The sequence below is a fragment of the Nilaparvata lugens genome, chromosome X, assembly GCF_014356525.2.
Source record: "Nilaparvata lugens isolate BPH chromosome X, ASM1435652v1, whole genome shotgun sequence".
Classification (NCBI taxonomy): domain Eukaryota; kingdom Metazoa; phylum Arthropoda; class Insecta; order Hemiptera; family Delphacidae; genus Nilaparvata; species Nilaparvata lugens.
Window position 1 is genome coordinate 83959336 of NC_052518.1, and position 24074 is coordinate 83983409.

The 24074-nt window shown below is 34.3% G+C and overlaps 1 protein-coding gene across 1 annotated transcript; it reads right to left on the reverse strand.

Annotated features, from left to right (window-relative positions):
* Nucleotides 1-201: 201 nt before the first annotated feature.
* Nucleotides 202-23618, reverse strand: LOC120354493. Its single transcript, XM_039441775.1, has 3 exons — nucleotides 22186-23618; nucleotides 21431-21633; nucleotides 202-362 (listed from the first exon to the last, which is right to left on the reverse strand). Exon 1 carries the CDS (start codon nucleotides 23513-23515, stop codon nucleotides 22556-22558), a length of 960 nt encoding a protein of 319 aa, XP_039297709.1. The 5' UTR covers nucleotides 23516-23618; the 3' UTR covers nucleotides 202-362; nucleotides 21431-21633; nucleotides 22186-22555.
* Between the last annotated feature and the right edge of the window lie 456 nt (nucleotides 23619-24074).

A 24074-nucleotide genomic window follows, 5' to 3' on the forward strand; every position in this document is an offset into this window, starting at 1 on the left:
ATGCTTCAGTTAGTTGACAGAAATAGCAGGCTTATGAAAAATAATCAATCAAAGACTGCAAGTAAATTGGCAGAGTTTATCCTTGCCTCCTTTTCCAAATATTATATTCTTCTAACTATTGAAAAACTTACATGTTTTACTGAGTAATAATTGCTAATAATACGCTCTTTACAAGGATGAGGTGAATGAACTATCTGACAATTTAACAAAAAAGAACTATATTTCTACAAAATTGACATTTTGTAACAGATTTTATGGAAAGTTGTACATAGTTGTGTTGTTATTCACAGTAATTGATGAGGCATTCATATTCGTACAGCGCCCAGACTACTATGTACCGGTAATCGAGCATAATCTTCCATCTGAAACAATACGACAATGAACGTTAATATTATGAAAAAGGTTGACGTGCAAAACATATCGAATGTCATGGAAAATAGTTTTAATAGAATATAAGCTTGATTGTGATAATATTACCAATAATAATATTACACAATAATTACTCCCTATTCGAAGATATTACATAAGTCTCAGATCATAAGTGAATGTAAAGAGAAAACAAAAAATGTGTCTTAGGCTTATCATATCTATTACTTACACTATCAGTACCATTTGGTAGATTGTCACTAACTGATTTTCACAAATATAACTTGGACAATATTACTAGCCAACTCAGCGGGGTCAGCCCTAAGAAGCCTATAATAAGATGTTTAAAAATTCATTCTTCATAATTATTAACCTGAGGTGTTCAGGAAGTGAATTAAACAACTCCATGGAAAATAATGGAAATTTTCCTGTGTACCGTACTAGAGTAGGTATAACGATGAATATTCAAATTATTTCTAGGTTGGTGTAAACACCCAGGTTAATATACTGTATTTTTATAATTTGTAGCACACAAGTATCAGGGACATTGTACCTGGTCCTTTTCGAATGTATAGTATATAAGCATAATATTTTAGAATCCTATCTACTTGACAAATCTTAGGAAAATGATAATAATTCAAATTCATATCTTTAGTGAGAATGTTACTGAAAATTTTCCCTATAAATCTATGGGAATATTTTTCATCTTTTTTAACACTCTTAGTGCGGGCAAATTAAACTATAGTCCCATAAACTAGTCCGCAGCTGACCCTCACTCAATACATTCAAATCAATCAAAATTGTTTATTTATCCTTAATAATAATAACAAAAGATAAAAAACTTAGAAAATAGAAATACATTATTATAATAATACACAGTATTAAACAAAATAATACAATAAAAATAAGGAAGGTCCCCGCTAGGTTAAAAAACCTGTGCGCAGAGGCCGAGTGTTTGAAAAATCTAGATATTTTAAATTTTCAGGAAAAAAAGATGAAATAAATTAATTCAGTGAAAGGAAATAATAAAAAACTGAAAGAAAAATCACTGAATTTTAAAAGAAACTTACTGAACTTAAAAGAAACTAAAAAACAAGAAGAAAGAGTAAGAAGGAAAAGAGGAGTAAGAAAGGATAGGGGAGAAGGCAGAGGGAGACCTAATAGAATTAAGTTTTGTTTCTCAAGATAAATATTGGAGAGAATAAGAGAAAATTTCCTTGGCTTTGGCAGCCACTATTTAAATTATTATGTCATTCGAAGCCAACCACTCATTTATATCTCTTACCAGCTTTTTACTCAACTTATTGGTGATGAATTGACGAGGGATTTTATTTATGAGTTTTGATACAATGTATGAGAACTGTCTTCTGCAGATAGATAAATTAGTGTCAGCAACCTGAAAAGTAATGGATGAGGGACGGAGATTGTATGTAGATTCACGCAAATTGAATAGATCTTTATGTTTGTTCATATAAGCACAGAATTACAAGTACAGAATTACAGAATTACATATAAGCACAGAATTATAGGAGTTTTCTCTGATATAAGTTATGATAATTTTAATATACAACTGCCTTACAGTTAGAACCTTGAATTCAAAAAAAAGATTTTCACTCGGATAGCGTCTAGGCTTTCCTAGTATGGCTTTGATTAGGGTTTTTTGAATGACAAAAATTTTATCTGTATGATTAGAATAAGATCTACTCCAAATTCTAATCCCATATCCCAGATAAGATTGTATATAGGCAAAATATAATATAAGCTTTTAAACCTCTTTGTCACTAACTTGGCTAATATTACGAAACTTACTTATCCAATGTTTAAGTTTATTACAAGTAGTGTTTATGTGGACATTCCATCTTAAATGTTGGTCAACCATTATGCCAAGATATTTAACATGTTGTCTTTTCAACTTGGAGCATGAGCAATTAGTCAAATCTAAATTTGGGCAATCTGGTTTATGCATAATTATGTTGTCTAGAGCATGTGGCAGACCAGCAGCAGTTGGTGAAAATGTCATGAAGTTACTTTTATTTATATTTAAGTTCAAAATATGTTCATCAAGCCAGGATTTTATCATTTTAAGACCAGTTACTGATTTATTCTTGGCTTCCTCCCATGTTGCTCCAGTGAATAACAATGACGTGTCATCCGCGAAAGAGATTGTCACATAATTCTCAACCTCTAGTTTGATAAGATCATTGATGTTTAGAATAAAAAGAATCGGTGACAATACTGTACATTGTGGAAGGCTGTGATCAGAGAGTTTTTTGCAGCTAGTTTTATTGTCAATTTTGAGGAATTGATATCTATTATTTAGATAGCTGGTGAGAAGTTGAAGGGGTACTCCACGAATGCCTAGCTTTTCCATTTTCATTAGAAGTTTAGAATGTGGGACAGTGTCAAAAGCTTTGGCACGGTCTAAGAATATAGCTATTAATTTCAAATTATTATTAAAATTATTAGAAATTGTCTGGGTTAGAAGAGCAATGGCATCTATTGTACTTTTATTAGATTGAAAACCAAATTGATGTTTATGAATGATATTATGGTTTAGTAAATAGGTAACTAGACGGGATTTAATTAATCTTTCAAATATTTTGGAGAAACTGCTCAACATACTGATTGGACGGTAATTTGCTTGATTTGAAGGGTCACCCGTTTTATGTAAAGGAATAATATTATTTGCTAATTTTAAACTATCTGGGAAATGACCCTTCAACAAAAAACATCGATTTATTATTATTGTCAATGGTCTGACAATAAATGACCAAATAATTGTTAAGCATTTATTGTTAATTCTGTCAACACCTGGAGCTGCGTTAGTTTTCAACGATTTCAAAGTGATAGACTTCATTTTCATTTGTAGGAGTTATGAAAAACGATTCATTAGAATTCTGTAAACATGAATCCTTGAATTTGTTACCAGCAGTTGAGATAGGATTATTTTTTTTTTCAATTCTTCAGCATAAATTTTTCCAACCTACAAAAAATGTTGATTTAGTACATCGGCATCCAGTTTTGGCAATTGTGTACTTCTTTTATTACCGCATTATTCTCCAAGTTTTCTTGGAGCTCTCTCTCATCTAAAAAAATAGGCCTAACTTAGTTTATTGAATCAACCAATGATTATAAATTTGGTTGTTTCAATAAACTAAGTTTTTCTAAGCTTATATATACATATATATATATATATATATATATATATATATATATATATTATATATATATATATCAAAGGCAATGTTTATTATGGGGGGGGGGAGAGTTATTGATGATTGTGATAAAAATCATGAATGTATAGGAACTCAATTTGTCACATTGAGAAGTGAAGGAAAGTTCCATTTTCAATGCTTTTCATAATGATTTTTGTTTTCTATTGGATTATCATATATTCCTGGAGTTTACCGTACTAGAGATTGATTATGGTATGAGAACCGAAACTAATTTCTCAATTTTTTTTATAAATAAGCTGATATGACAATATTTAAAGTTGTTTTATTCAATAGAGTTGTGTTTACTTTGTTCTTGCGTTGTGGATTTTTTATATTGCAGTGAAAGTTATGAAACTACTTCAATAAATTTTAGTAAACTGGAGTTGTTTCATTGGAAACTATAATAATGGGGATTCGCCCATTTCAAAAGTTCAGTTTAAATTTTAAAATGAAGTCAAACACTTCAACTACACAGATTAGACAGTAGATTATTCTTCCTGTAAACAACAGCTGTTGTGTAGCTATTAATCTGAAAATTACTCGTATTTATTTATTCGTTTATTGGATAGAGCAAACAAAATACAATATTGATAGTGAAAAAAAACAAGCTATTGCCCAAAACTTCTTCTATTTTTTAATTTTGTCTTTAATATAGGCATACCGGTAGTCCAAATATGATTTAGGCTATGTCCATATTAATTTTCACTCCAAATCATTAGTATTGGAATTACAAATAAATATAAAACATACAATTCCAAATTAAGATAGGTTGATAATAAATCTTTCGAAAATTACAACAGAAAAAACTTCAAATTCACAAAATATAGAGTAGCATATAAAATGTTGAGCCCAAAATAGCACGCTTATCATAGCTACTACAACAATTTATTTGAGGAACAGTGATGGACATAGAACTTGTTCAGTGCACCCTTCATTAGTATAGTGGTGATTGCCATTGCTGTAGCCTACAGCTTCAACACTCGATACTGATGAAATTTATCAAAATAACATCAATATATGAGTGTTTATTATTGGACTATAAATAAAGAATTCAACAAGCTTCTACATTGATTTTGACATGGAGAGAAAAATAGAACATGTATTGAAAATCCAGATATCTAATGGAATCAAGTTTCTTGAGCTTGGGGTCAGAAATAGACCTGCCGATACTCAATTGACTCGGCAGCCATCCAGAATAGTCCAGGCCCCTTCCCCCCACCCACGGAATAGGGGCCACTCAACCAAAGCAATCTGCTACCAGACATAAGACAACAAACAACTACTCTCCGATTTTTTATTATTGACAAAGACATGCCAATAACTCCAAGACAAGCCAAGTATGAGACAATAACAATATAGAGAGCACTCACTCCATTCAAAAATAAAAAGTTATAGCTGTACCTCTATCAATTCATTTATAATTATTTTACTATTGGCACTATGTCTTGTAGGAAACGTAGGTTAATTGAATAAAACAGTTCAAAATTCTCGCAGTATTTATTTATAAGATCATCCAATATATCTATATAAATATTCTATATTTACCCAGCTATAAATGAAATATTACTAATGGTTTCAGTATAGATTCACATCTAGTAATTTCAATTGACCTGGTGCAAATAAAAAACTACTTTATATACTTGACTTTTAATTCCAATGTAATAAATTAGTACTTACTTTAGAAACAAGAATGTTGTGGAATTTCTCCATATAAGGTGATAAATGAACAATACATTGTTAGTGCCACGTGTTATTATTAATTTGAACCAAGCAGCTAGTTTCAATGCTCAAAGTATCACCATCATCATCATCAGTCATCATCATTGGTCAGTCTATAGCCCTACTCATAGACTCCTTATAGAGTGTATACTCACCAGCCACGGAAAATGATGCGTTGAGGATTGAAACTAGCTGCTTGGTTCAAATAAATCACATGTGTAATTTACAATGTCTTGTTCATCCATTACCTTAGTTACCTTAGTAATAAATTAGAGTAGGCCTATTTTAGAGTTGTAAAAACACTATCCAGAATGTGGTCTACGTTTACCTCTTTTCAAGCAGTAGATATTATTACCGAGGATGATGCCCACAAGCTCTAGGCTTGTGTCTGGGTAATGAGACTAATGATGATGATGATAGATTAGTGGACCTACAGCTTTAGGTGGGTTTCGAACCACCGAAAAGTAATTTATGAATTCATAAATATGATATTTAGAGGAATTCATAAATGGCATTTAGAGAAGTTCGGCACTTGAAGTGTTCACCCTTAGAACGGGAGTATCAGGCGCATGCAGCCTTATCGGTAGCTTATCAGCGCGATCTCGAAGCCAAATTAATCGCTTCCTCAGATGTAGATAAACAGGGAATTGTAAATAAAAAAGGAAGTGATCTACAGGCTACAGTCTGCCCTATAAAGTGAGACTCCCGTACCAAAACAGTACAGAATTTAACATTCTACAAGTTGAAACATACCGGTACAAAATATTCCTTAGAAATAATGTTAAAATTCTTTCCAAATTCACCAATTATTCACAGTTGAAGGATTTTGAGATAAATTCATCATTATAGTAAATGAATGAACATCTGTCCTCGAAATCGTTCAACTTATTTTAATGAATAGTTACTATTGAGTAATAAAATTAACAAAGTTAATGTATTTTGCATAATTGAATTACTAAATGAATATGAATTCAAACTTTATTTGAAATCTGCTGATATATTCATTAGCCAGTAAGGCCAGTTTCACACAGCAGAGACCTTGCTCCTGGAATATCATATTATGGAAGATCATATTTCATATTTTGCAGCTCTCCTGTACTTTCACATGGGGATCTTACGAATAAGCCGACAGATCTAAGAACTATGCCGACGTTTGGTCAAAGTATGACTCATCACTTTTTCTCAAAGTCTAACTTCCTTAAAAATTTAGATAGAAGATTTCTGATTTCGGATTTGGATTCAGCGACCCCAAATTCTCTAAAGCATAAGTCCCATTTTCAAAAATACCCGAAAACAAGGGAGTTATAGCTGTTTTTAATATAGCTTTCCATTATCATATGATTATATAGTACATACTAAGATAATAATACTCCTGCCTCACAAAGGGACAGGCAAAGGTTTTAAGAAGTTTTTGAACACCTGAGAAGTTTTATACATAAACATTTTTAATTTTTAAAAGTTCTAGTTTTCCAAAAAAATATTGAACTATGAAAAGATGAATCCAAATATGAAATCATAAATCATCTCCACTCATCACCCAATAAAATAGGAGGAAAAGGAATGTTGTACAGTAAAATTCACTGAATTTCAATTGTCATTCAACAATCCAATTTATCAGGTTCAAATCGTTGAATATCACTTTAAATTCCCAGCAATTATTGACTATTTCTTTTTACAATCAGAAAAATCTATTATGAGCATACAGTATAAACATTGTGCTGATCTGAATTGATCTATGGTAATAATAGGAATTGAAAGAATAGAAAATGTCATGGCATTCCAAGTAGTGATGTCTGTGTATTAGAACTGCTGAGTTAATAATGCATACTGAAAAAAAGTCATGAATAGCTCAGACCAGCCTGGCCTGTGATGAACCTGTATAAACAATTCATAGAATTCTTAGAATTCATAGGAACAATAAAAAAATCAATTTTACAAAAATCGATGTACATGTAACTGGATTTAGAAGATCAATACGATAATGTTCTCTATCACAATTTAATCATAGAAATGTTTAAGTGAAAACGTTGGGCGCAAACCTTCTGCCATGAGGAGACAAATAAATTTATGAAAAGCTTGATAGCTTGAATAGTGATCTGATATTTGTTACACGTTTTTTTTTAATGTTTCTTCAATCGGCAGGAAAACTTTGCTTTTTCAAAGTTATCTTACTCCCTTATTTTGGGGTATTTTCAGAAATCAAGATAAATAACCTACCAAATTTCCTACACGAATACAGTTTGAGTTGTATTATAATAGCTACAGTACTTATGTACTGTATAGTACAGTACCTGTTGGTTTTTACCGTATAATTATATGATAATAGAAAGCTTTATTGAAAACAGCCATAAATTCCTTGTTTTCAGATATTTTCGAAAATGGGACTTAAGCTTTAAAGAATTTGGGGTCGCTGAATCCAAATCCGAAATCAGAAATCTTCTATCTATATTTTTGAGGAAGTTAGACTTTGAGAAAAAGTGATGAGTCATACTTTGAGCAAACATCGGCATGTAGTTGTTAGATCTTGCCTCTGCTTGCCTTGAGGGGAAAAGACGTGACAAAAAAAGGTTCCTGGATAGGAGTCACCATGTGAGAGACACGATTTGACTCAATGTACTTTGACAAAAAAACGTGAACACTGTTCAGTGTTCAAGTTGCACGTCTCCTATCATGTGAAAGTAGCCTTAGGCTACTACTACACTGAACAGTGTTCAAGTTTTTTTGTCGAAGTACATTGAGTCAAATCGTGTCTTTCACATAGTGACTCCTATCCAGGAACCTTGTTTTGTCACGTCTTTTCCCCTCGAGGCAAGCAGAGGCAAGATCTACGCTGGAACCTACTCTCTGAAAGATGAAAAATGTCCACCTCACCCGCAATCGCATTGAACAGCCTGGGGAGTCGATTCATTGGAGCAAAAAAACCATTCAATGTTCTACAATAACTCACTCCAAGGGTGAAGGCAGATCTCCGCGATATTGGAGAAATGTAGATATTGACTTGGGCCAGCAGCTCAGGTGCGTCAACAGCGTTATTCAGCAGCTTGTGCAAGAACACCAAATCGAGCACAGAGCGTCTAACACTGAGAGGATCAATATTGAAGATTTTGCAGAGCTCCATGCTAGGAAAACCAAGAGGGCAAGGAACATTGAATTTCTTAAAGTATAAGTGTCTCAAGAATCTCTTCTGTACCCTTTCCAAGTCCATAATGAGACCTGCAGAGTATGGATTCCAGATAGGCGCTCCATACTCCAGCACACTTCTGACAAGTGACTTATACAGGCACAACAAAGCCTCAACACCCCTGAAGTCCCTGCAGGTTCTCATTATAAAGCCCAAGCTCTGACTAGCCTTGTTAATCGTTTTTTCGACATGATAATTGAATTTCAGTGAAGAATCGAAATAAACTCCCAGGTCCTTCACTTGCTGGCGACGTGGCAGCTGACAGTTGCCAATATTGTAAGTGTATATCAAATGATTCCGCCTATGAGTAAATGTGACAACGCTACACTTTCCAGCATTAAGCAGCAAACCATTTTCAGTGCACCACATGTGCAACCTATCGACATCCTCCTGCAGGGAGTCACAGTCCTGAGTGGTTTGTATTACCTTGAATACCTTGACATCATCTGCAAACATTAAACAGTGGGAGTTGATGATCACATCAGGGAAGTCATTCACAAACAATAAGAAAAACAAAGGCCCCAGGTTTGAGCCCTGGGGTACTCCTGAGCTATTTGTGAACTGAACTGAATGAGATCCATGCACTGACACATACTGCAATCTATCAACAAGGTAACTTCTAACAAATGACAGCATGTTCTTGCTAAAACCAAAATTAGCTAGCTTATCTAATAGAATTCTATGACTCACCCTGTCAAAAGCTTTGGACATATCGCTGTAAATTACATCCACTGAGCCACCATTATCCAAAGCAGTCGATACAATGCTAGTAAACCTCATAAGATTGGTTACTGTTGACTTTCTGGGCATGAAACCGTGCTGCTCACCACCAATCAGAGGATGTACATGATTGAAAATATTCTGGTACAGTACTTTCTCAAAAACTTTGGCTAGTGCATTCAATATTGATATGGATCTATAATTAGTGATCATACATCTGTTTCCACTTTTAAAAATTGGAGTGACACGAGCCAATTTCCACCAAGATGGAAAAACACCAAGCCTCAATGACATGTCAAAGATGAACTTCAACTGTTCCAATAACAATGTAGCACAACCCTTAATTATAAAAGGTGGTAAACCATCAGGGCCCATTGAAGCTCTTGGCTTCAACTTAGTAATTGCTGCTGAAATTTCTTCAATTGAAACAGAGGACAAGTTGAAAAAGGAACCACCATCATTAGCAGTATCAGTATTGGAGCAAGGAGGATCATTTACATACACAGAAGAAAAATACTCTGCAAATGCATTGGGAATATCCTTATCAAAATATGCCTCACCATTTAGCTTCATTGCCTTCTCCGAGAAACCGTTACAACGTCTGCTGTTGACAAATCTCCAGAATGATTTAACATTTCCTCTCATTTGGAACTCCACCCCATCCAAGTGAGCGCGGTAGGCATTCTGAATTTTCACCTTGATATCAGCTCTTAATTTCTTGAACAATTCATCATGGTATTTGGAGAATTTCCTTTTCCGGGCACATTTATTCTTCTGCTTAATGCTGCCAATGATCTCAGTTGTAAACCAATAAGGATATTTACTCTTGACTTTTGATTTCTTCCGTTTAGGAATAGACCGATCAAGACAGTCGAACAAATTGCTGTAGAATACATCAACCGCACCATCAACGTCAGTACAAGAATAAAATAGATCCCAATTTATATCCCTAATACGACAATACAATCCATAATAATCTCCACGTTTGAAATCATAATACTCATCTGAATCGTCAGTATTTACAGCATGTGACGACATAGTGGGAAAACATATTTCAAGAGCTGGATGATGATTATCCTCATTGACAAAAGCAGCATCCGCATGTTGGACTGTAAGAGGAAAAGTACTTAAAGCCAGATCCAAGGTACGATCATTAGAATTGAGTATGGAGTTATAAGAGTTCAAGTCCATGAAGTTCATGAAACGAGCCAAATTCTGTGCTACCATTGAGCCCGCTACAAGATCGTAATCCGTACCACCAATTTCAGGTATATTAAAATCGCCCAAAATCATACAATCATCCATTACATTTGAGAAGGGTTCAATGAACTCAAAATACATTTTATAGACATTGATGGGTGAGGATGGTGGGAAATAAAGAGCATTCAGGTATAAAGATCTTTTATTGTGAGTAATTTTCACCCACATACTCTCAACACTGACGTCACACATGTCTTGACAACATTCTGCTTGTAATGACCTATGGACCGCCACCAAGACTCCCCCTCCCCTTCCGCCCTGTCTATCTCTCCTGAAAACTGCATACCTATCATCGAACAGTTCCATGTCACCAATTCCATCGTGCAGCCATGTCTCAGTCAATACAATTACGTGGAAAGTACTATTCAGCAGATTGAGACTGAAATCAGATAATTTGGTTCGTAATCCACGTACATTCTGATAATATATATTAAGCTCATCCATCATAGCTACGAGAATAGAATTATATAGTGAAGTCCTCAACAAAGCAACAAAGCAATTGGCAGCAACATTAACACAAATTTCTATCCACTGTAATAAATAGGAGTCCTATGCGAGTATATCACTGCAATGAAACCCAATGTAATACAGTCCCACTATAAAGAGAAGAAGACTATATATTTATTAGCGTTAGACTGAAAAAAAATAACAGGAGAATAAATCAGATCGAAGAAATAAATTCTTGTTTCAAGAGCTAAAGTTGTAAGTATGGGAGAAAGAGATAGAGTATAGAGATTAGTTGGAAAATATATAATCAAAACGAGAAAATAATGGAAATTGAAGTTGAGTTCATGAAATGTGCTTAGCACTCACCAAATTTGAAACAAGCCATAATATTAAAATGCCTATCAACCATTAACTTTGTAAACATTGCACACCAGTTCAGAGGTAATACAGAGGAAATAAGAAATAAATAAGAAAATATTGATAAATATGGAATAAAAATAATAATAACCAAAAACTAACTCAGTTAACTTTCAATTCTCATCAAAGGCTCAATCACTCAAATCTCATTCATACAAGCTCATACCAAAACATAAACTAAAATAACGAGGGAGACAGGAATGAGAAAAAATTTATTGCAATAATTGAAAAGAAAAGGCCAGCTGTATTGCAGCGGAAAAGAGTGATAAAAGGCAATAATAATGAAGGGCAGGCAACGGATTCACAAACAGCCACTCAGAGATAAGATAGCCCTCCGAAATTCCAAGCTCAAGATAAGGAATCCTATTCCAACTACGATAAGATAACTAGCAGGAAGAAACTATCATCATCCCATTATTATACTGAGAAATTAGCTGGTAAGAAAAATGCGAAAAATTCACAAACAAACTGAAAAATTAAACTCTCATTCACACTACTCACACACGAACACAAAATATAAATATGATTGGAAGGAAAGTTACAATGTAGAGTAAAACTAAAAAAAACTAAAAAAAAAAAAAAAAAATGAATCAAAAAAGTAAAGTTTAAATAAAAAGTCTCTAGCACAGTTTATTTACTAAGTTTTAGTCTCCAGCAGTGGAGAGAGCATTCAGGTCGCTATCAGTACGAACAACTGATACTGGTCCACCCTCCACAACTCGAACCTTCACACGGCCACTACGATCAACCCACAGGTACTTGATAACGCCACTCTTCAGTAGAAGCTTAGCCTTGCCAAAGAGAACTCGTCTTTTTGCTGTCAACGAAGCGTTTACGAAAATACTGTTTGATCCATTAAGTCCAATATCCTTTGGTGTGAGGACACCCTTTTTCTTCTTGGAATTCAAAAACAGTTCAGCATCCTTAGGTTTCAAGAATTTCACAATAATACCCGCTGTAGACATGTTGTTCCTCTTCTTTAGTCTATGACAGTTGATAACAGCAGCCTCCATATCCTTATTGAAGTTAATTGATTTACCGACATCCACTAATATTTTAGAAACATCCTCATCTTTCACCTCCGGAACCCCAAATATTTCAACGCAGTTCCTACGTGAATACTGCTGATAATCATCCATTTCAGTAGTTAGTTCATCCAGTTCAGTAGTCACCTTATCCAGTTTAGATTCAAGATGAGCATTTTTCAACTCAAGAGACTTTATAGTTTCTTTTTGAGACTTGATAGTATCACGAAGTTCCTTGAGTAACGCACTATTTGCATTAATATCAGCGCGAATGGGTGAAAGATTGCTATTAAAACGTTCATCAATTTTCTGCAGTAGATCACTCATACTCTCATTAAGCAAGCTCCTCACCTTGTCCATAGTAAGCACGTCACTACTCTCCTCGAATACAGCATTGGAAAACGCGGGTCCAACCACTATATCTCCATCCGTCAATGAACGACTCAGTCTTTTAGCTTTGATGCACTTCATACAAGTCCATGGATTAGTTTTACCAATTACCTGCAGCTCCACATCCGTCAAACCTACACAACTAGCATGGAAAATATGTTTACACTGGCCACAATCTATTTTAATTTTCTCATTACGAGCAATGTTCTCATTACAGATTCCACAAGCACCCATTATATTGCAGTTCTTTAAGATATTAAAGTTATTCAGAAATAGATTAGTAGTACGACAGTTCAAGAGAGAGAAGCAGAATAAATAATGAAACTGGTTACGAATTTTTTATGGCAAGTTCCTCACGTAATTAGAGTGCAAGCAACAAAAACAGTTAGCACTTCATTCAATATAGCACAGAAACGACCGGCGAAAACAGAACACTACAGCAGATAAGAACGGAAAGAACAACAACCGTCTCTATCAACGTCTCGACTCCAACAATTTTGTTAGACATCAAAGGAATGTACTGCCTATTCCATTCTAAACTAATTCATCTAATTCATAATTTAATAATTGTCATAGAGATGTTCAAGTGAAAACGTTGGGCACAAACCTACTGCCATGGGGAGACAAATAAAATTTATGAAAAGCTTGATAGTTTGAACTGTGATCTGGATATCTGTTACACGTTTTTAGTTCAAGAGATAATATGTCTTAGAATAATTTTTAATCTGTTTTGTCAATCGGAAGGAAAGTGTTGGTTTTTCTAAGTTATCTTACTCCCTTATTTTTGGGTATTTTACAGAAATCAAGATAAATATTCCAAAAAATTTCCTACAAGAATACAGTGTAAGTTGTATTATAATAGCTACAGTACTTACGCACTGTATATAGTACAGTACCTGTTCGTTTTTACCGTATAATTATATGATAATAGAAAGCTTTATTTAAAACAGCCATAACTTCCTTGTTTTCGGATATTTTCGAAAATGGGACTTAAGCTTTAAAGAATTTGGGGTTGCTTAATCCAAATCCGAAATCAGAAATCTTCTATCTATATTTTTAAGGAAGTTAGACTTTGAGAAAAAGTGATGGGTCATACTTTGAGCAAACGTCGGCGTAGTTGTTAGATCTGTCGGCTTATTCGTAAGATCCCCATGTGAAAGTACAGGAGAGCTGCAAAATATGAAATATGATCTTCCGTAATATGATATTCCAGGAGCGAGGTCTCTGCCGTGTGAAACTGGCCTAAGAGGTCTCTGTAACACATGTTATTGAAGTATGGTAACGGTTATAATTTTGATGAATTGGCTGATAAATTCAATGGAACCAATAATACTTTTGTAACTAATAGTCATTTGAGATAAGCAGGTAACTAATATGCTGAAAATGTGGAGTTTCAAGTTCAACATGAGTGAATTCGATTTTTTAGTTATGAATAACTGGCAACAAAAAATAAATTGAAACAGTAGAGAAAAGAGAATTCAATTAAGATACAATTCCAAATTTCAAAAAGCACACAATGTTTGAAGCCTGTTTTCAGTTCAAATAACTAATTTCAAAATTGGCAACTTTCATGCTTTGAATCTTCACAGTCTTGCTTTTTTAAGTTTAGGCCCTTTTATGGCCAATGAGTGACTGAAAATGCCATATTTCAAATTGCAGAATTGTCATTTTAGCAGTTTCTAGCATAATCAAACCTCCGCTTCCTCTTGAATGTCTGATATCTAAGGTATTGCGGTCTGGGGCGAATGATCGCATTATTGATCTTTAAATAATAATAGTTTGAATTCCCAATTCCCATTCCTGAACTTAAAAACTCACAGTGAAATAATGTTGATGTTAGGTGGGTGAGTTACTCTGATATGAATTATTCATAAGATAGACAGAAAATGATTCATTGGTGTTTCTATTTAGAGAACAATAAAAGCTCTGTTTAGAAAAAAATTGTTCTCTGTTTGATTTATTTATGATTGAGTCCCGTTTTAAGAGATTCAACTAAAGTACAAATTTAAATGATGTAGGGAGAGATATTTGTCATTAATAGTAGAATTTTTAAACAATATTAGATAATTCTTTTTCAATTTATTTAGTCTTCTCTTAATCTTGATTTTTTTCACGTAAATATACTGTGGATAAATAAAATAATATATTGATACCAATATTGTAGGCTGGAGCAAAAGTTTCAAATTATGCTAGATGTGCCATAGTATGAACATAATAATTATTATTAAACGAAAATCCTAATTAAATGCTGTAAATCACCCCGAAGCCTTCTGCTACTGCAAATATTGACGGATGGAAATTCGATGAGCGCTACTATTCAAAAATTATTTGCCAACCCGGGAATCGAACCCGGTACCTCCCAATTGCCAGTCAGGGATGCTTACCCTTACACCAAACTGACAATCCTTGGATAGCATATTTGTCAAGATTTGCAGTAGCGGAAGTCTTCGGGGTGATTTACAGCATTTAATCAGGATTTTCTTTTAATAATAATTATTAATTAATTAGCATTTGAACAAATGCAATTTCTAATTTATTTCCATCTATGAATATGATCTTATAGAAAGTTTTGAACATTGTTAATTTGTCATCCCACCTTGAAAGGGCTATTAAGAGGACTATGGTTCAGCACCATATGTATCTATTTTTAACTTCATCATAATTGTGTTGTTTGTAATTTTATAGCTAAAATTAAAGAAATTGAATTGGAAAACAAATGGAGCCAGCCAATATTGGCCTTAGTATATGATATGATACTGAGGATGAATCAAAGTAATGCAGGGAATTTTAATTTAATTTTATTTCAAATACTTCATGCTTGATGTTATTCTGTGACATTAAAAAACTTATAATCTCGATTTTTCATTGCATTATTAGAATTTACGTGTTCCTTGATTCTTGATCCTCAGTTCCGTCTTAGTTGGAGCTGGAAATCACCTATTTTGAATGTTATTGAATGTCTGGCATTTTTTCTGAATAAAATGTTACATAACCGTGACATTCTTATATTTTCTTCATCACTCAATGTTCTATCTGAAGATGTAATTTTCAAATTAAGATTCCAGGAGAGATTTTTTCTTGTTACAACAATATTTTGTTGGTTTAAGTTCGATTTTTGGCTTAGATCTATGTTTTCATTGCAGAAATGACTACATTACTGCAGACAATTCTATATGCACAATAAAAAACTTTTATTGATTATCGAGAAACATTATAACCTCAGCATCCAATTAAAAAACTGATTGCAGTTGGTTATTTTGTTTCTCTGTCATGTAATCCATGTCAGAGGTATTTATTGAACATGAAAAAAAAACATTTGATTTAGTGGTGAGCCGTGATAGCGGACGGTTGTGCTCGGGGTTGCAGCTCAGATAAGATAACTGTTTCGATCTTTCCCTTGCTTTTAGAAGTTTGCTGTAGATAGTCAAGTAGATTCTAACCTATTAACTTCTAGTTGTAATCATATTATATTTGAATTATTATCTATTTTAATTAAATATTAATTTCTAATTAATGACTTTTCTACTTCATTTCTAATTCTATCAAACTCATAAAAATAATTATATTGAAATAGTTTTTTCTTCGATTATTACTACTTTTTAACAAACCCTTGAATCAATTCTAAATATAATTAACAATTCAATTATAATTCTATCTTGTCCTAAATCGTAAAGATTCTTATAGTTTTTATTCAATTCAAATTTCAGTTGATTAACGTAATCGGCAACAATTACTGTACTTAGATTCATAGTTCCTTCGCTTCTTTTCTTGAAGCTTAATTAAATCATTACAAATTCCAAATCAACTGATCACAGTCATCATCAATAGTGAATCATCATCTTCTTAATTTGGTTTTCATTACACCTCTTAATATTTTTCTCTCTCTTTAATCAGGCCGAAATAGATCCGCTCTTGGTGAGCTGCTTTGTAAAAAGTTATTGTAATTGCATTGCATCTTGCGAAGTCGCTTTTGGCCCGGAGCTGGACGGGGCACGACCGATAGGGGTGGTCTATTTTGTTTTTTATGCCTGTTTTTTTAATATAGCTATTTTAAATAAGTAGACTGTTAAAGTTTTCAAGTACCTTCGATTGATATTGATCGGAATGTGTCTAATTCAAATTAAAAATATAATTGATCAATAAACTTAATATTATAATAGGCCATTTATTTCCTGGAAATAACAATTTCCTGTCAAATCTCATATCTCAAAGTATCTTTCTTGGGTTAGTTACAGACACAAAAATTAAATAATTTATAAATTGGTTAAATATTAAATGAATTAATTTTCAAGTTGAAAATATATTTAAAGTGATAATCCCATAATAACAAAACTGTTGGTAAATAGCCTAACATACATATTGGTTCTTAATTAGTGTATTTAATTGGTTCCCCCCTACTTTTAATGTAAAAAAACTTTCCTTATTTTTCTGTAGAATATTAACTGGTTGATAAATTCGATAGCCTATTCTCTATAGTATTGATTTGTAATACGTTCAACTATGAAGTTGAAACAAACCACTACTAGTAGGTAGTGTGCATCAAATCCTGCAGTTTTATATCAGAATTATAAATTCAGAATGGATAGAACATCACCCGATGGAAGTACTATAGTTTGGCGATGTCTAAATAAATCTTGTGGTATTTCTTTGAAAACAAATCCGGATTTTCTTTTCTTGACTAGTGATAAATTGAAACATGATCATTTACCGAAAGCCCCTGATTCATTGACTACTGATTTTTCAGTAGCTGATTAGCTCGTTATCGCTGAATGAAACGACTGTTCATGATAATAATGTTGCTGCTTTTGACGAATCTATTAGTTCACCTGTTGACAATTTTGAAGTGATAGCATCAGCTGATCCTGAAGTCCTAAATAAAACCAACTCGTGCAGCACCCCTATAAATACGAGTTTTCCAGCATATTCGTTTTCTAGTGCTATGCGTAACAATGAATACTTGACGTTGTTATCACTGCGAAAGAAAATCAGAGACTTGATGGATAAAATAGCAACTTTGAAACAGCAATGGAATGATGCAATAGAACATGCTATTGAAACAGATAAGAAGTTGATGGAAAATAGTACTATATTAGATCAAATGAAAGTTAGTATAGAGGTTTTGGAAGTTGAAAACACTGCCCTGAAAAGTGAGAAGAAATGTAGACTATAGAAATTGAGCTCCAGGATCTAAAGAATTTTTATATGCCAGGTGATACGATATAAAATAATACATTAATCTCTCCCATTCCTGTAGCAAAAAACTCATTCGACATCCTAAATGATTATGAAAAAATGACAGTCATGACAAGTAGTACTAATAAACGGATAAAAGAAAGAGCACGAAAAATGAAACGTAAAAAAGAGTGTTAGTGTTAGCAGATAGTCATGGACCAGGTCTAGGCTGGGATTTGAATCACGAATTCGAGAATGACGGCTTTGAAGTAACAGTAGTTGCAAGACCAGGAGGTGATTTCAAGACAGTCACACATGACATAGGTAAATTAACCAAAGATTTTCATTTTGAAGACAAAGTTGTAGTGATTGCGGGAACAAATGATGTAGTGTGTCACCCAGTACAGCCCACTGAACTGGATCTGCAACCAATCATATAGAGACGTCTAAGAAAACCAGGGTATCAATTTCGACTGTTCCCTATCAATACGATAGATCACTCATGAATGTGAATGTTGGAAAATTGAATAAATGGCTGACTGAACGGATTTCTCATATTAATGACTTGGGAATACTTGAACTCTCAAATTTTGAAATAGCTGACTATACTCGCCATGGGTTGCATTTGAATAAGAATAGAGGCAAGCCAAAACTCAGAAAATTGATTAGAGAGCATCTAATAGGCAGTTCTAAAACCAGGAGTACTCATGAAATTGAAGATACAAGCATGATACAGGAAGGTAGAGATATTCCAATACTGGCAAATAGCGATTTTTTATAGGCTGTGAAGTTTTCCATGTAGGTTATCAGGGCCTCTCGAATGCTAAACTAGATTTTGAAATACTTCTGTCAAATAAGAATTCAAATATTGATGTCTTGTGTTTGACGGAGCACTGGCTTACTGAGTGTGAATTAGACGTTTTATCATTGCCTGGTTACAGACTTGAGTCACAATATTGCAGAAAAAAAAATTCAAGGAGGTTTTTGTATATTTTACACGAGAAGAATCCGTTAAATATTCTAAGAGTAGAGAAGATCTCATATCATTGGCAGAAGAAAGTAATTTCGAAATCTCGGCAGTAGAGCTCAAATTGAATATGATGTCTCAAAGAATTGTATTCTTGAACATTTATCGAGCCCCAAATTCAGATTTGAAGTATTCATTGAGCTTCTCAGGTTGGTTCTTTCTAGAGTCATGAGAGAGAGGGGGAAATTGGTTTGCCTTTCCGGTGACTTCAATGTCGATTTTTGTGGAGAAGATGAAAATAAAAATATATTTAAGTATCTATTGTTAACATTCAAATTGAATAAATTGTCAGATGGCCCGACACGTATTGCAAGAGTAACAGCCACAGAAATTGATTTTATTATATCCAATTATACTCCAACTCTGTGTTCCAGTGAAATAATTTCCTGTTCCTTCACGGATCATGAGGGAATTAGCGTCAAGTTCAGAGTTGAGAAACCAAAATTTAATTCTGGAAAATATGATAAGCCAAACTTTGGGAAAGAAAAATGTATCGTGTTATTGATCTACCAAAGATTAGTGCTCTGAATGATGGACTTGCTAAAGAGACCTGGCATTCCGTATATGATTGTAGTAATGTTGATGATATGTTTGATAATTTTATTAGTATCTATATTAACCATTGTAATAGCTCAGTTCCAGAGAAGTCAGTAAGCAGTGCAAGAAAGAATGAGCGTATTCCCTGGATTACTCCTGGCATTAGAATATCAAGTGATAGAATGAAAACTCTGAGTTGTCTAATTAAAACCCTATCTCTAAGTGACTCTCTCATATATATAAATACTGCCGTGCTACCAATTTATCCTAAATAGGTTGGATAGCATTTCTCACCTATTAACCTAAAGGAAGTTATCGGCTCCAAAATGGTAGATTCTTGATAAATTATGAATGGATCTATTGCTTATGAATAAGAAATCCAGTTATCAGAGCAAACCAACTTATAATCTTCATAAGAATTTTGGCAATATACAACACAAATCCACAAAACAATACCTTATACACTTAAACATATAGCATCATTACAAGCTAAAATACTTATCCATTTATATAGTTGAAAACAATGGCTATAGGCTTGTAGACACACAAATCAAATTATACAAAATTAGAACACCATAAAACTGTTCAAAACTCAAATTAAAACATTATAAATTTCAATTAAACAGAAAAATATTCAGAGAGCACAAAATTAGAACATCATAGCCAGCCATCATTTTTTAGAGAAGGGCTACCAAGTACAGAGCAAAGCCACACCTCAAACCAGTGACAACGTTATGAACACGTCATCGATATTAAATTCCAAAAAAATATAAATTACAAGTTTAGAATTTACATTTTACATTTGTTCTCAATAAAACTTTATTTCGAAACTGTTATTTTAAATTTATTTATCCTCTATATTTATAATGATCTGTTAATTCTGTTAACTCTGTTTCGGTGATACCATGGAATGTGCAACACAATTATTTACGATAAATTCTCAGTTAAAAGTTGTCCGCATATCGATTACTCTGATATTTACTATCAAGTATAGATCTCGAATTGAAGATTCGATTTTAATCAAGAAAAAATGTAATATTACAATACGAATACAGGTTTAAGATACTTCAGCATAGAAATTTATTACAGAATTTACAAAAGCATATTTAAAAAAGTTTTGGAAGCAGCTGAAAAAATGGCTGCTACTACTTACATAAAAAATCATTAAATCAAGCTAGAGCTATCTGGAATTTGGTTAGGTCTAAATCAGCAAAAAACCGTGCATAATATGGGGAATTTAAAAACTGGAAAAGAGGCTGCTGACATACTGAACAATTATTTTATTGATGCTCTACTAAAAATACAAATGAACTCCTGGAAAAAAATAGTATAAATGATTATCGTTCAGTATTTAATATGAATCATGGAAGTACACAGACGTTTTCAATTAAAAAAAAAACCTTGGGTAGTTGCGGAGAATTAAAAATAATAATTAAATCCTTGCAAAATAAAAAATCATGTGACTGTTTTAATATTTCAAATTATTGTAGATGAAATAGTATCCTCTGTTGGTAAAAATCTAAAAGTATATGGTTTGATAGCTAATCTCTCCAAAGCTTTTGACCTTGTTAATGTTGAGATCATGATGAAAAAGCTGCAACTGTATGGTTTTGATGGCGCTGTCCTTAGATGGTTCTTTTCATATTTCGACTACAGGTACCAGCAGGTTGTCATTTACTGCTATGAGTATCATTCTAATTGGATGAAAACGAGAAGCGGGGTCCCCCAGGGATCAGTACTCGGTCCCCTTCTTTTTGTTCTCTATATAAATGACTTACCTTCATACCTTGAACCAGCAAAAAGTGTTTTTTATGCAGACGATGTTAGTATTATACTAGAAAGCAATAGTCCACTGTCAATGCCGTACTGGAGAGCAAAGCAGCAGTTATTAAATTACAAAAATGGTTAGCTGCTAATCTGTTAATTCTGAATCATAAAAAAACCAAAGAAATACCTTTTCGAACTACTAAAGGGGGTAGCTTCTAGCTTGGAAATTGAAGGCAATAATATAGATTCTGTATGTATTTAAATCGAATAGGTTTACTGTCATCTGATCAAATTGGTTTCCGGCCAGGTTTTTCAATAAACTGGTAGTAGTAAGGAGTTCTTGGAGTGGTGATTGACTCTGATCTTTCATGGAAACCACATCTGGAATGCCTGAAAACCAAACTTAATTCAGCAATTTTCATTCTCAGAAACCTAAAGGCTTCTCTGCTTCTCTGGATTAGATGGCTCTTAAAAGTGTGTATTTCGTCCTGTTTCACTCCCTTCTGAACTATGGAATTATTTTTTGGGGTAATTCTAACATTGTAGTGGAGGTGTTTAGACTACAGAAGTGGGCATTGAGAGTGATGATAGGAGAGTCAATCCGAACTAGTTGTAGGCCCTACTTAGAAAAACTTGGAATTCTCTCACTCCCTAGCCTATATATTGTGGAAACAATCTGCTTTTAAAAAACACATAAATGAATTTAATACAGGATAAATATTTCACCAATATTCGACCAGATACAGAAATAATTTGAGAGATGATGTAGACCGAAGTACTATGTATGAGCGAGGGGTAAGGAGTTCAGGTATCCGGATGTACAACTTATTGCCATTGGTAATTCTATGAGAGCTAGGAGGACCGAGAATTTAGGACTGGTTAGCATGTATGATATGAGCTGTGTGAAAGTAACAAAAAAGAGAGCTTCTCAGCTATACTTACGAGAGATGTTTATGGGTCAGCCGAGTGCTGAAGACTGAGGTTGTGGAGGGAGAAGCCTTCTTCTCCAACAGCAATGAGGGTGAAGCGGGGGAAGGGGAACTGCATGAACAATTCTCTACTTCTTATCTCTCGAGTATTCTTAACATTCCGCCCACCAAACGATGCATGAGTTTAATAATTTTGAAACTGTAGCACATGAGAGGTAACACACGAAGTATTGCACAAACTTGATGAAGAGACGATGCACATGATTAATTACGATGAGTTTTACACATAAGCGGTGAACACATAATATTCAGTCTCTATTTACAAAAAATGTCTCTCAGAGAGAGGGTGCCAAATCAAGCTATTGGCAACACTATGAGTTTGTTTACAGGTTTGTAAGAGGTCGCGTGAGGTGGCCGCAGGCGGTGCGAATCAATGCCACTCTTACTACTTGGTCTTGTCCGGGAAATATTTGTTCGACTATGCCTAGAGGCCACAATGTGGGCGCGGTACTCGTATTCTTGATAAGCACTATGTGACCCACTTTCAAGGGTTCTGAGGGGGTCTTCCACTTGTTTCGCTGCATAAGCGTATGTAGATATTCTGTACTCCATCGATTCCAAAACGTCTGCACAATTCGGCGTAGATGAGTCCATCGCTGCCGTACGTGGGTGGTAGTATCCAGCGGGATCTCCACAGCTTGTAGCAACGGTCGGCCGATAAGAAAGTGACCGGGTGTCAGCAGAAGTGAAGTCTCGTTGGGGTCCTGTGAACGCTCCAATAGAGGACGACTATTCATAATTGATTCAATACGAGAGAACACTGTGAAATACTCCTCCATTGTCATTGGATTATCACCAATTTGAATTTTCAACAGTGTTTTCGCTGATTTAATATTTGCTTCCCAAATACCGCCGAAATTGGGTGTGCTAGGTGAATTGAAGTGCCAGGTTACTTCACGTTGTACAAGAGCATTAAAAATGTCAGTCTTACTGTCAGCCAAGAATTTCGAGATATCTGATAATTTATTAGCAGCTCCAACGAAGTTCAATCCGTTGTCAGAGTATACGTGAGAAGGTAGGCCTCTACGGGATGCGAATCTATCGAAAGCGGCAAGAAACGATTCAGTGGTCAGCTCCGATACATATTCCAAATGAACAGCTTTCACCGCTAAGCATATGAACAATGCAAGATAGCCCTTATACACTCTCGGTTTCTTGAGTGAGCTGCACTTTGTATTGAAGGGGCCAGCGAAGTCAACTCCTACATGGACGAATACAGATGAGGCGTTCACACGAAAATGGGGAAGATCCGACATGATTGGCTGCTGAGGTTGAGCTCGCATGCGAGTACAATGGACACAATGATGCAATCTGCTCCTTGTGAGGTTGCGCGCTGATATAATCCAATATTTGCGAGTCACTAGTGACTGAGTTGTGCGAGGTCCGACGTGAAGATTATCTCTGTTACTTTTTTCAGCTTACAATTTTCTATGAATCGCAACACATTGGCAAATGCACGTGTTGCCTTGTGTATATTGAAGTATTTCTCGAAACATTCAAGAGCGTGTGGTTTATTTACTACAGTAGTAGTGAGAATTGCCACTGGTGGCTTCAGTTCAGACTCATCGACAATTTTGTCGACCCTTGAGATTGGCAAAATCTTGAATTGGACATGGTAAGATGGAGGTCCGTTCCACCAGAGTGAGTTTTCAACAATATCTTGTGCAGCAAGCCCTCTTGAGGCTAAATCAGCTGGGTTCGATTCTGTAGGTACATGAAACCAGTTTTCTGGAGAGGTTAATTCGAGTATTTGTGTAACTCGATTGCTTATATAAGTCTTGAGCTTGTAAGCTGGCGTTTTTAGCCAGTTCAACACCAACTTTGCGTCAGAGCACAGGCTTA

Coding starts and splice junctions, on each gene's coding strand:
- LOC120354493 (XM_039441775.1), bottom strand. CDS start 23,515: ATGCGAGCTCAACCTCAGCAGCCAATCATGTCGGATCTTCCCCATTTT.